The following is a 12105-nucleotide window of genomic DNA, read 5'->3' as shown; positions in this document are numbered from 1 at the left end:
AATATTTTACCGATAATTTTAATACTAAGAACGGTGTCATTTATTACGAATTAAATTTAAAATTATATTTATTTATGTATTAAAATTCATCCAGGTGCTTCCATCTAGCGACGGAAATAAAATAATTTTTAAAGACTGATGGTAGGAAATTATAATTTTAATCGAAAGTACGAAAAATTTTAAACATAATTAAAAGTTAAAATTTAAGAATTAGAAATGTAATTAAACTGAGAAATAGGTACGGACAGGGGAATTACGTTACATGTACGGTAACGGCCTGGTAAAAAAACCGTATCGACCCGTGCGGAGAAAAATGAGTTTTCTTTACTGGAGCGTAGGAAAGAAACTTTAAGGAGGGCCGAGAAAGAGAAGAAGACACTCGACGATCACTTTAAGAGGTAAAAAGTACGATTTTTTGGAGTTTCCGCAGGCGTATTAACGACGACGGGAGGGGTTCCGGTCGACGAGTCACGCGGGTTTCGGAGCGAGTGCGACGACGTCACGGTGGGGGCGAAAAAAGACAAACGGTATTTCGGCCGGCGGGACGAGTAGGCGGACGGAGCGAGTCACGTCCGGTAAAACCGGAAAAGGACGTGGGGCCGAGAGGCGGAGCCAGAGTAGGAGTGGTTTACGTTCTTTTTATCTGCGCGGCGAGATCTGCGAGTGGGAAGAGTGGCGCCCGCCGGCTCTAACACTCCGCGGTAACCACGGACACATCGCCCGTCCGTCCGAAACATGGAAGGGGTCCGTCCGACGCACGAGACCGAATTCGCAGGCGTGGCCCATCTGGTACCCTCTTACTGGAATCCCCCGGACCACCCGCGGCCAGAAGACGGCACCGATCCCATCGTTTTTGCCGTGTCGGCGGGATGCGTGGTGGCAACGGCCGCGCTACTGGCGGTCCTGGTCTGGGTGTTCCGCCGCCGGACCCGAGAGAAAGGTGAGCAAATACGTTTTTTTTCTTTACTTAAACCGCGGCCCTCTCCCGAAACAGCTCAAATTCCGGCGGGAAACGAGGGAAATTTCCCTGCTACGAACGGGTTCAATTTAGCCTTTAATCCGTAAACGAATCTTAGTTTCGGACAAAGAGGGGACGGTTCCCGAGTTCCTTCGGCGGTCGGGCCGAGCCGGGACTTTTCCCACGGCCGAGACGGCTCTCTCTACCCGGGGGGAGTGAAGGGGAACGGCCCCGGGCCCGGAAGCGCGCGCTTTCTCCGTCAGAAGAAAACGGGTTTTCCCACAGACGGAGAATTCCTTTCTTCCGGCGGACAGGGGAAGAAATTTCCGCCCCGAGTAGAGTCGACGGATGAAAACGTAACGGGGAACGGCCGGGCCGACGGCGGGAAAGGTTTTCGGGCGAGAAATAAGGCCGGAGCTTCTTTTGCCGCTCGCGGGTAACCGGAGAGGAAGGACGACCGCCATTTTTATCGGAGGAAGTTTCGTCTTTCGCTTTCGCTGGCTCCTCCCGACCTAGGCCCATTTTTTCTTTTCGGCCTCCAGTTAACCGCCCGGCCGTTTGGGTGGCGGGGAAGGAGACACGCGGCCGCCGAGAATGCCGGGAAGAGGAAAAGGAAGAGGCGGGAGAGGGAAAGGATTATTTTAAAAATCCTAACCCAATAGGAAAAATAAAACTCCTCGTAAAGCGGCGGGTAAAGCCTTCCATCGCCGGAAGGAAGCCGAGAGAACGCCTACCCCCCACCGGGATTACTTCGTTGGGTTTTCCTTCTGATAATCCGCCGTAACCAAGCCGGAAAACCCCACCGGCGCCCGAAAAAAAGACGTCGGGAAATGTCTTCTACATTATTATTATTAGTAGTAGTAGTAGTTGGAAGTATCGATTACTCTTTCTTGCCGCAGTTAAAAAACTCGATTATAAATAAATTGCCTCCATTGTTGTATCGTCCAATAAAATACCGGACGGGCTGTTAATCTTGGCTCTCCTTTCCAGACCGGAACCCGTCCTTGGCCTTCCCGCGCCGGCCAAATCTGTAACCCGGGGAGTAATCTTATACTTAAATTTTTTACGGAAAACGTCTTTTTAAATTATTCACGGAGCTGGGCCGGGCGGGGGAGAACCCGGTATAACGGAAAGTTTCCGTTTGTCGGCACCAGAGACGGACAAATTCCACATTTCCCGCCAAAAACGTCGGGTTGGTTATTCGAACTGGTCGGAAAGGAAAGCTTCCGGACTTTTCGGCCGCCCCGCCTTCCGTCTCTTTGTCCGGTTAACCCTTACCGGAAATCGGTCCCGCCTTAACCTTACCGCTTGGGTTCGTTCCCGCCAAACATTGGATAAAAGTTATCGTCCGGGTTAAACGTTAACGTTTCCCCCCTCAGAGCGGCCCGAAAATAAAAAACTGCCACAGTACCTCCACCTTTCCCCGGGAAAATAAAAGTAAGGGAAGTAGCGCCAGTTTCTTCCTCGCCTGCGCGAAAAACGGAAGTTTTAATTGGGGAAATTCCATAATCCGCTCCTCCGCCTCTTTGGAGCCGATTTAAGTTTAAATCTTATTGGGCCGAGCTTAATGCTAGCGGCATTTACCTTGGCATCGGTTCCGTTTTGAAATAGTTTAGCTTACTAATCGCTAATTAAACGTTGGTTTGCTTCCGATTTCACCCGAGTTGGAAATTAAAATCCCAAAGCCTTCCTGGGAATTTTTCCAGGAAGGCTTTGGAAGCCGCAAAAATCCTCAGGAACGCTCGATTTATGGGACGAAAAACGTTTGTGTAAGTAATTTTTTAGACTAACGAATTATTTTTAAAGCGTTTCTTACATGAAAAGACTAGGCGTGGGGCAGAATGATCGACCAAGGCTAATATCGTTGGTTTGGCCTCGGAGGATGCTTTCTTAACAAATTAATAAAAAGTAATCGAAAGTTTTGGTTTTTTAATAATATTGCTATGACACTTTAGAGTGCCGTTCCCGGGCTCTTCTCACCGGCAATTCCGCTTTTTAGACTGAAATTCGGTACGGCCCGTTATTTCGTTGGCTATTTTTTTTTAGCTTTACTTACGCCGCCTCGGGCTACCGGATTTGGCCGCGTTTGAAGTGTCCCAGTGGGCAAAAATTTGTCCCGACCGTTTTCCGTAATCACCCTTGAACCCTAAACTGATATTTTGTAACTGTGACGTAGGAAAAACGTAACCATAAACGTAATTTTTATAACCCTCGACTTACCGGAGGAAATTTTAGGAGAAAGTGCGGGCTACCACCTTTAGTTTTGCCCCCGGTAAATGTTAAAGCGAAAATACGGTACTGGCAAATTCCCAGTGATGTTTTACATGGGTGACGTTAAAGTAACGTCCGAAAACGATTCCTTTTATTTGATACGTACAGTACGTTTACAGTATTCTATCGACGATCCTTTTCCTACTTTTTTTTATTAATCTCTTTCGTATTCTTTACGGCTCCGGGCCCGGTTATAGTGTTAATCCGTTGGCGAAGGATTCCGGGATCCGACTGCCGAAACGAAGACTACGAATACATTCCGGTCGTCTCGGCCTCTCATACGGCCGGGGGTCGGGCGTGGCCCGTCTCCCCGAAAATTTCGAAATTCGACCAATTACGGGAGAATATTCTAAGGCCCCTGGTCCGACGATTTTATCACTAAAATAGCTTTATTTTAATAACCAACGCTTTATCCGTTCGTTTTCGAAACGGGATAAATCCCCGGATGACACTTTGGAGATTTTGCTGGACGATAATTTGGCACCCTGGTCGAACGGCGGCTTGGTGCCGGGCATTGTTTTTCCGCCTTTACGTCGTATTTTATTATTGTAAAAATTTTCTCGACGTCTCGAAAGGAGTCGCAACTCGTACTTTGCAGAGGCGGCGTAGTTCATTTATTTTCTAAAACGTGTTTTACAAGCAAATTGCGCAGCCTTCGTTCGATTTCTAAAGTCATTACTTAATAAGGCAATAGTAATTTCGGTCGGATAATTTTTCGTCGTAGTTTTCGGTAGACGATTAACTTTACTTTCTACCAACGTAGTTATCGGTCGGAAATACAGTGGACCCCCGATGTAACGCGCATGTCGGGCGGGAAACAACACCCGCGTTATAAGGTGAACCGCGTTATACCGAGCGTCGCGGTGTAACGCGGTTCACCTCTTTACTTTAGCAATATTGTCAAGTTTTTTTCCCACTGTAAGTTTTTCTTTTACCCATCATGCATACAATAATTAAACACTATTCAAAATACATTCAGGAACTCAATACATACACAATTACTCAATACGCAGTAACAATAAAATGCGCTACTCACTAACGCCGCACGGACCTGTATAAACGTGTTTGAGCTTATCGCGTCGCTAACATCGCCCGCGCTATAACCGAGTGCGCGGTATAGTGAGCAGCGTTATAACGAGGGTCCACTATATTTGATCTACTTTTAAGTAATTAATTGTGTTTGTTTTCCGACTTTAATTAAACAATCACTCTAACACTTATTTCGGTAGTTAAAATTGAAATTTTATAAACGAACGAATGAGTTTTTTGCAGTCAAACGCGCAAACCTCCCATGCTTATTCTACACAATAATCGTCGTTAAATTAAATTTTATAAAGAACTTCTAAAAGCGAAAAATGTTATTTTTATCCGCTCGATGGTGTTTGTATTTAACCGTCTTCGGTGAGATAAAATGCGGTTTATCCGTCGTATTCAAAAGATGTTTTATATTTCTCGAATATCCTTTTCGGAATAATTTATTAATTATAAAATGAAAATAAAATCGTCGAAAAGACGACCGCAATTTTGCCCCAATTAAAACGAATTTTCCTTCCGTTCACGTAGAGTGAAAAATTCCATTCCGCCGTTTTGAAACCATCCGTATGCTACGAGTAACTTTGTTTCCGTCCTTCTGCTGTGTTCTTTGTAACAATAGTGTGGTGTGGAATTCTATACCTATTTTAATAAATGGAAATTATTCGCTCGAATTCTTCTTTAATATTTAAGAAGTTCCAAATACGCAAATAAAGGCAGTGGCATTCGGCGTCGACTTTTGCCTCTTAGGGCAACGTCTGGTAACTTTTGTCTAGTTTTAGTTTAGTTTAGACTAGTGTCGTACACTACGTCGTTTCGAGTGTCTCCCGACGGAAGCGATTTAATCAACGGTGGCGAGGCTGGAGCATTTGGCATAAGAAGCAAACCCAAATACGGCGTCTTTTGAAAACCTTTGGTTAGTCTTACGAATTCAAAAATCATAGAACAGCACTGTTTATTAATGTAATGCGTATTGTATCTCGTAATATTTTCCGTACTCGTAGGCGACGGCTTTCTATGGATTATTTACTAGTTCGCCCACCTAACGATTTCGGTTCGGTTTCGGCAATGCTATCTGCCCGGGGGAATGCCTGTCGGGAGGACTTTTATGGGAAAATGGCACCTATTACTAACGCCAAGAAAACCCGGAAAACGCCACCTGGCCTGTCCCTTGACTGGGCGCCAACTGGCCACCGACTACCGGTGATCGGTGGTTTTATCCACTCCGCCACTTTTTTTTTTTTTTTTTTTTTTTTATCTTTCTGCCCTCTTTTAGCAAGCCCATTACGGGTTCGACCAGGTCCACAATGGAGCGGCCCGGTGATGAGGGATCCACTCGGCCACTGCTGGACTAACGATTTTGAAATTTTGGTTCCTCGGACACGTGTTCCCTCCGCCCGTGCCTTTAACGGTCCCAGTCTAAATCGACGTGGATTAACGCCTGCCGGCGTATTTTTTTTTTTTTTTTTTTTTAAACTCTTTCCGCCCTGTGGGCACTAAGAGGGCCTCTTTTAGTAGGCCCATTATGGGTTCGGCCAGGCCCACAATGGGGCGACCGGGTGGTGAGGGACGGGGATCGACATATCCGAACGGACCACCCCCCGAAAAATTCCTGGGGATTATTCGACCCGTTCGGATTCGATCCCGGGTCCCCCAGAGCGGTAGGCTGCCACCTTTACCGCTCGGCCATCCGGCCGTCTGTGCCGGCGTATTTATTCTTATATACTCTTGTCCCATGAACACTAAGAGAACATTTTATTCAGCCCCTAACGCCACGGCCGGCGAGGGACGGGTCCCCACGTATTCGGGACAGACCGCCCACCAAACATTCCCAGAGTTTTTCGATCGGGAGGTTAAAATATCACCGTCGACGTAAAAAAATTAAAATTTACGGGTCGAAATTCAAAACGTTATTTCTAGAGTTACCGTGGAAAATACGATTTATCGAACTATCCGTCACGCCATGACCGTGCACGTGCCAACGAAAGGTCTTATTAATTATTCGAGTATTTCTGATTTCCGAGTTAACTCCTATCGGGTTCTACCGGATCCGCCACCCAACCCGGGTTCTTTGGGAACGATACTTTTTATATACTACCAGAAACTACTTTATAGATTTCGAAACTTTGCACGCGTACTGCCAAAGGGTTGGTGAAAAGTCTTAAAGGGTTGCCATTGCCGACGCAGATTTTTTTTTCCAATGCAAAAATTAGCAGTTGTTATTGCGTCGATTAACACAGGCGAATCTTTTGGCCAATTAATCGCGCATCCGCAGAAAGTGCAAGTTACCTTTCACTTTTTGTTTCGGAAGTAACTTCGGCGCTTTCCACCCTATCGATTGAGTACTTTTATTATCCGTGGTCCTAGTAAACGCGTCGATCGAGTGATTAAAATCGAATTTACAAATCGATAAAACAATTACGTCAGACGATTTGTAATTTGATAAAGGTCCTTCCTTTCCTCGAAATCGTTTCCTAATTCGCATCCGCTAAATCCGGTCTCTTCTTTTACTCGTGTTATTCGTCGGAAGTGTTTTAATTCCTTTCACTCAGTTGTTTCGTTTTCTACGCATTCTTTCTTTTCTGCCAAAAAGTAACGGAATCTTCGAAATTTAAAATACATTAATTTCGTAATTAATTGGATTACGGTCGTATCTTGTACATTTTGAAGCGATTTTTCTTACTTTGAAAGAATTTTTTGCTTCGAATTGTCTGTTTTCTCTTTTTTTTTTTAAATTGAAAAGAACGGAAAACACAATTAAATTCGACACTTTTCTATAATTACGATGCATTAATTTCGTTGAATTTACAGAATGGATTACGAAATCTTTCTCTTATTATTAATCCTCGAAAGCTATAAATTCTGTACAATTCGAATTTGACTGGATTCTAATAGTGTTAAAAAAGAAACATGCCTTTCTTCTTACGTTCTCGAAACGATAAAGACGAACGAAAGAAAATACTTATTGCTAAGTTTTAATATAAACCAAACTCCGTCTCCATGGCTACTCGCTTAATGATAATTTGGACGAACGAAGCGCTTTTCTGCGGGTGGGGTCCCCGGCCCGACTGCGGTAATACCGGGTTAGTTTTACTCATTTTGAATGCTGCTTGATAAAAAAAAAAAACTTATTAAACGCTATGTTTTATTAATGTAGAACACACTGTATGCATCGATTATAATTTTACGCCGTCCGGATTAATCAGAGTGTATTATCTAAAAGAACATTTTTGGATAATATTTGAAGTTCGGTGCTCGAACCTCAATAATATTTTGTAGTTGGCCAACGCCTAGAGGACTCTCGGTGTTTAGCAAAACTTGATTTTGACTAGCGGCGATTGGCATTTCCGTCGAAAAGGGGGACCAGAGTGAATACGCCGCATCCACCGCAATCCGCCATTTTGAAAACGTATGTGGCGTGTTTTCGATTTCGCTATATCAGAAGGATTTAAGGAGTCATCGTGCCCGACCGGAGACCCGCTGGTGTGCTCTAGTAAGAGTTACGAGCATCTGTTACCATGACGTACCACAAGTGTCCACCGGTTTCTCCGGCAGGTTCCTCGTTCGATGTACGGTCGATTGGCTAAAATAGGAGCGTCCTAATGCGTCATTTATCCAACAGAATAGGTAAACCCAGCGTTTCTATACTCGGTGTATTGTTTAAACGGAATTGAGTCGTTGCTATACTTGTGGAACAATTTGCAGAGTTCCCTCTCGTAGACGACATTCAAATAAAATAATCTTTATTTACATTAAAGAAATTAAACTTATCACCAAAATTTAGTAAGAGAAATAATTACACATTTCTTCAATAACGTTTATACAAAATTAATTGTATTTTATAAAAATATAACTAGATGAATCAGTGGCGTTCGGTCTTGCATCATCGATGCGTCACTGGCTACACTCAACAAAGAGACTGACGCAAAAGCCGGTTTAATTATTAATACGTTATCAGATACTGGGACACTTGTGCGTATCTAAAAGAAATTATTCTGAATTCTCTTGCTAAAGTAAGGTATTTAAATAAAACGTTTACTGCCGTTTCGTTCCGTCTACGGGTACCAAACAATTCTGTTTAGTATTGTATTGTACAGTACAATACAGTAATTAAACAAACCTTATTGCAAGCAGCCGGGGTCCACTGTACGTATAATTTATATTTCGATATTCTGATATTCGACGTTAATACATAATTCCGTACGAAAGTTTGAATTATTACGTTGCAAAGTACGTACTGTATTATATGAATTCGTATCAAACTTTTAGCATATACGGTAATCTGATTACAGTTGTGTACGTCAATATTTTCGTAATCCCATTTAAGTGAAATCGCGTATCTCGAAGGTGGACACGTAAGGTTTACCGTATTTATACGACTTAACGAAAAACAATCTTTTAGCCTTTGCGATGGCGAATAATGTCTATTAGCCGATAAAGAAAGAAAAATTCTCTTATTTTTCTTTTTATATGACGCAATACGTAATCTATTCTCATATATTGTTTTCGGAGACAAATGAACTTTTCGAGTAGCACAAGGGTCTTAGCGCCGTCTCAAAAAAAGCAGCTGTCTGTAATTGTGTAGATATTTCTCGAGACGCCATCTGTTGTTTCCGATAAATGAAAACAATAGAAAATCTCGACGGTCTCTTTCTCTACAAGAATTCTTTAAATGCATATATACAGCGTATCCTCGATATTAAGTTTCTAAATTAATAAATGGAATGGAAATATTTTATATATTTATCGTAAATTAACAATAACAATTTCAAAATACTAATGACTGTATGTACTACAGTAAAAGTAACATATATATGTAATATAATACATAAATAAATGTATATATTAATATAAACATTTATTTATGCATAATAATAAATTCTTTTAAATTTCTATTGTTATAGGAAAAACAATAGTTTCTATTTACGTATTATCAATTTTACGAATTATTTATTACGCTTAGAATTGATCGGTGTGACAGGAAATTCCGTCGACGTATGCTCGTGCGCGGAGGATGTACTGTACGTAGTTTCGTCTTTTAAACCAATGCCATTTTGCGTGAAACATCGAACGAAAAATAAATTTCGGTTGCGAGGAAATGACTTTTATCGATGTACCTTTTTCACAATTGGCTAATTTGTTCTTCTTTGTCTTTCGGTTCATTGGAAATGTAATTGTTTTAACAAAAATGCACGTTTGCAGAAATCGGGAAAGGTACGTTTTGTTCGAACACAATTCCAGGAAAATGCAATTATTCAAATTCTTTTCCCGGAAGCGAAAAAGTCGGAAAATTTTGAAATATTTTCCCTGACATTTCGAATGTTGAGCTAAAGTTAACGCAATATTTCGGCTGATTTTTAAAGGATGCGTCCATATCCTTCGAATAGTCGACATTTTTGTATGAAAATAAACGAAAATGATTTCCTGGGATACATATATATTTACAACAAAATATCGGTTCACCCCTCTTAAACAACTTCATACGTTTAACAGGATATACGGTAGATTCGAATTATTGTAATGGCGGATAATGTTATCGAAATTAGCGGGTTCGGATGCTTACGGGCTTGGCTTATTATATTCGGAATTCGGTTATGGGTAAATACGACTTTTTCTAACGCTTTCCTTTGTGCTAGCAACATCGATCCGCGGCCTTAAACTCCAAGCGCTAATCGTTTTAACTGTAATACCATAGTTTAAGTTGCTAACATTACTCTAGTTACTGAAGGTAGTGGTTAAATTTTATATTAAGAATAATTATAGGCCTAATTAATATGTCTTTAAGTTATGCATTTTTAAACTGCTTTAATCTGTCTTTTAAACATTAGTCGACGAATCAAGAATTTTCTCTAATCGTTATCTTAACTTGGCGTAATGCTATCATTCGGTTATTGTTATCGGTTGGGGTCGGTCTCAAATGACAGGAATAAGCAGAGTCTACTTAAAGAGAAAAATTATAATCGTAGATTATTATTATTTGTATTCTTTTCGGTATTTGTAAAAAATGAAAGTCGACGATTTATTGGTTTAAATATAGGCCGAGAGAATTAACCGATCGATAAGATAATGACTTGGACACGTATCACACATCCGAAAACTTGATCGAACCTGTTAGAAGAATAGATTTTGTTTTTACTTTTACTTTAATTTAAATTCTAAATGACAAACACATTTTTAGTAAATTTTAAGACTATGCCTAAGTAATATTAATCTAAAATTGAAAATCTGAAATTTTTAGATAACTTTACCAACTAAATTTACAGTAGTAAATTTGGGTTAAGCACGTTACTAAAACAAGAGACAGCGTGTAGACAAGCATACTAAATTTAAGGCAGTTTAAGTTTTTTGTAATTAAATTATAATTCGTTGTATGGAATTACCGAATCTGGGTGTAAGAACGCTGCCTGATTTAAGAAATTTCCGGTGCTAAATCGGGCTCTCGAAAACGTATATTTTCGAAAAGTGTATTTTCGCGGATCAAATGTTTTTTCGTTCGTGTTGTTTGCTAGAGTTAAAATTTTTATTTGTGTGTAAATTTACACGTTGATTTACGGGTTTCTACCGGTTTTGGATTCTAGGCAATCGCCTACGTCTAAATCCGACTCCGTATAAGATCGTTGTAAATTTCTTCATTTAATTTAAACTGTTTCTTTTTCAGAGGGTCGTTTAGCAACGCGTGCTCGTTTATTCTCCAGAGACAGATTAACTACGTCAGAATACAAGAACACATTGGCCAGTTTGGATCGCAAGTTAGCCATGGATGAAATATTAGAAAAGAAAAGAGCTATTCTAGCGCCATCTGATGACCCGAAAACTAACCAATACGTAGACGAAGTATTTGTTGATCTAACGGCTTCTAATTTCGTAGACGTGGAAGAAACAAGACTGTTGAAAGATAATTGTTAAACAAAAACAAATTGTTATTAATTAGAGTGTACGCGTGTCAGTGTAGCCAGCCTATATATAATATATATATATACTGTATATAGGCTTATACACATAATTTTTATATTCTTCTGTACAGTTTTACATTTTTAAAAATATATATATTTATTACCCATTTATATTATTAGTTTTAATAAACTTATTTATAAATAATTTCGCAACGTCAATCATTTATAAAATATATTTGTTCTATTTATTTGTAATTTGACCTCGAGTTATCGTTAATGGGCGTTGATAATAAAATACGATACGGTGGAAATCCGAAGTGGAGCAAACTTGGAAGATAAAAAGCCAAAGTTGAATTTCGACTTAATAATTGAGGTCGACTTATTAAACAATACTGAGAAGTTGACTGATAAAATGACGTACAGTACATTAATAATCTAAATATATTTCTCTAATTCGGCATAAGATTATTAAAGAATGACCTATTTAAAAATGCCGCAGGGTTCAATTTTATAGAATGAGTCATTATGACGAATACCTAATCGCAATTACTCATTCGCATTATTAATCTATATATATATATATACGTATAATGGTTTTTAGTCTGAGCAATAATATTCAGATTTTGTTTTATCTCGGGCCAAAAAGCGAGATGGAGCGGAAATGATCACGAGCCAAAAGCCATAAAAAAATCCAGCACGAGTTGCTTAACTTTCCCAGAAATATTTAAAACTGCATGTGTGGCGCCATCTGTTATGATATTTTATTAAACCTTTTATGCTATTATTATAAGATGACCAAAAGATTAATTTTGAGAGTAGGGACGGGTTTTATAAAAAAGTTGTAAACGCTAATGAAGATTTACTCGTTATTAGCATTGAAGTCCATCATTACACGACCCCGTTTATCTCTCCACCTCGTCGACCTTTAACCATCAAAATGTTAAAAAAAAA

The 12105-nt window shown here is 40.2% G+C and overlaps 1 protein-coding gene across 1 annotated transcript; it reads left to right on the top strand.

The window, feature by feature from the left end:
• Positions 1 to 563: 563 nt before the first annotated feature.
• On the top strand, positions 564 to 11359 carry LOC136970045 (uncharacterized). The gene is made up of 2 exons (XM_067264447.1): positions 564 to 940; positions 10920 to 11359. The coding sequence occupies exons 1-2, from the start codon at positions 736 to 738 to the stop codon at positions 11165 to 11167; spliced, it is 453 nt and encodes a 150-aa protein (XP_067120548.1). The 5' UTR covers positions 564 to 735; the 3' UTR covers positions 11168 to 11359.
• Positions 11360 to 12105: the final 746 nt, after the last annotated feature.

Source organism: Centruroides vittatus, unplaced genomic scaffold, assembly GCF_030686945.1.
Source record: "Centruroides vittatus isolate TY-2023 unplaced genomic scaffold, ASM3068694v2 contig_10, whole genome shotgun sequence".
Classification (NCBI taxonomy): Eukaryota; Metazoa; Arthropoda; class Arachnida; order Scorpiones; family Buthidae; genus Centruroides; species Centruroides vittatus.
The sequence above is the reverse complement of the archived record's forward strand: the minus strand, read 5'-3'. Positions and strand labels throughout refer to the sequence as shown.

Excerpts from the sequence above, each read along its gene's own strand:
- LOC136970045 (XM_067264447.1), top strand. The coding sequence starts at position 736 with ATGGAAGGGGTCCGTCCGACGCACGAGACCGAATTCGCAGGCGTGGCC. Across the intron at positions 941-10,919 it reads CCGCCGGACCCGAGAGAAAG|AGGGTCGTTTAGCAACGCGT; the intron begins GTGAGCAAATAC and ends TTTCTTTTTCAG.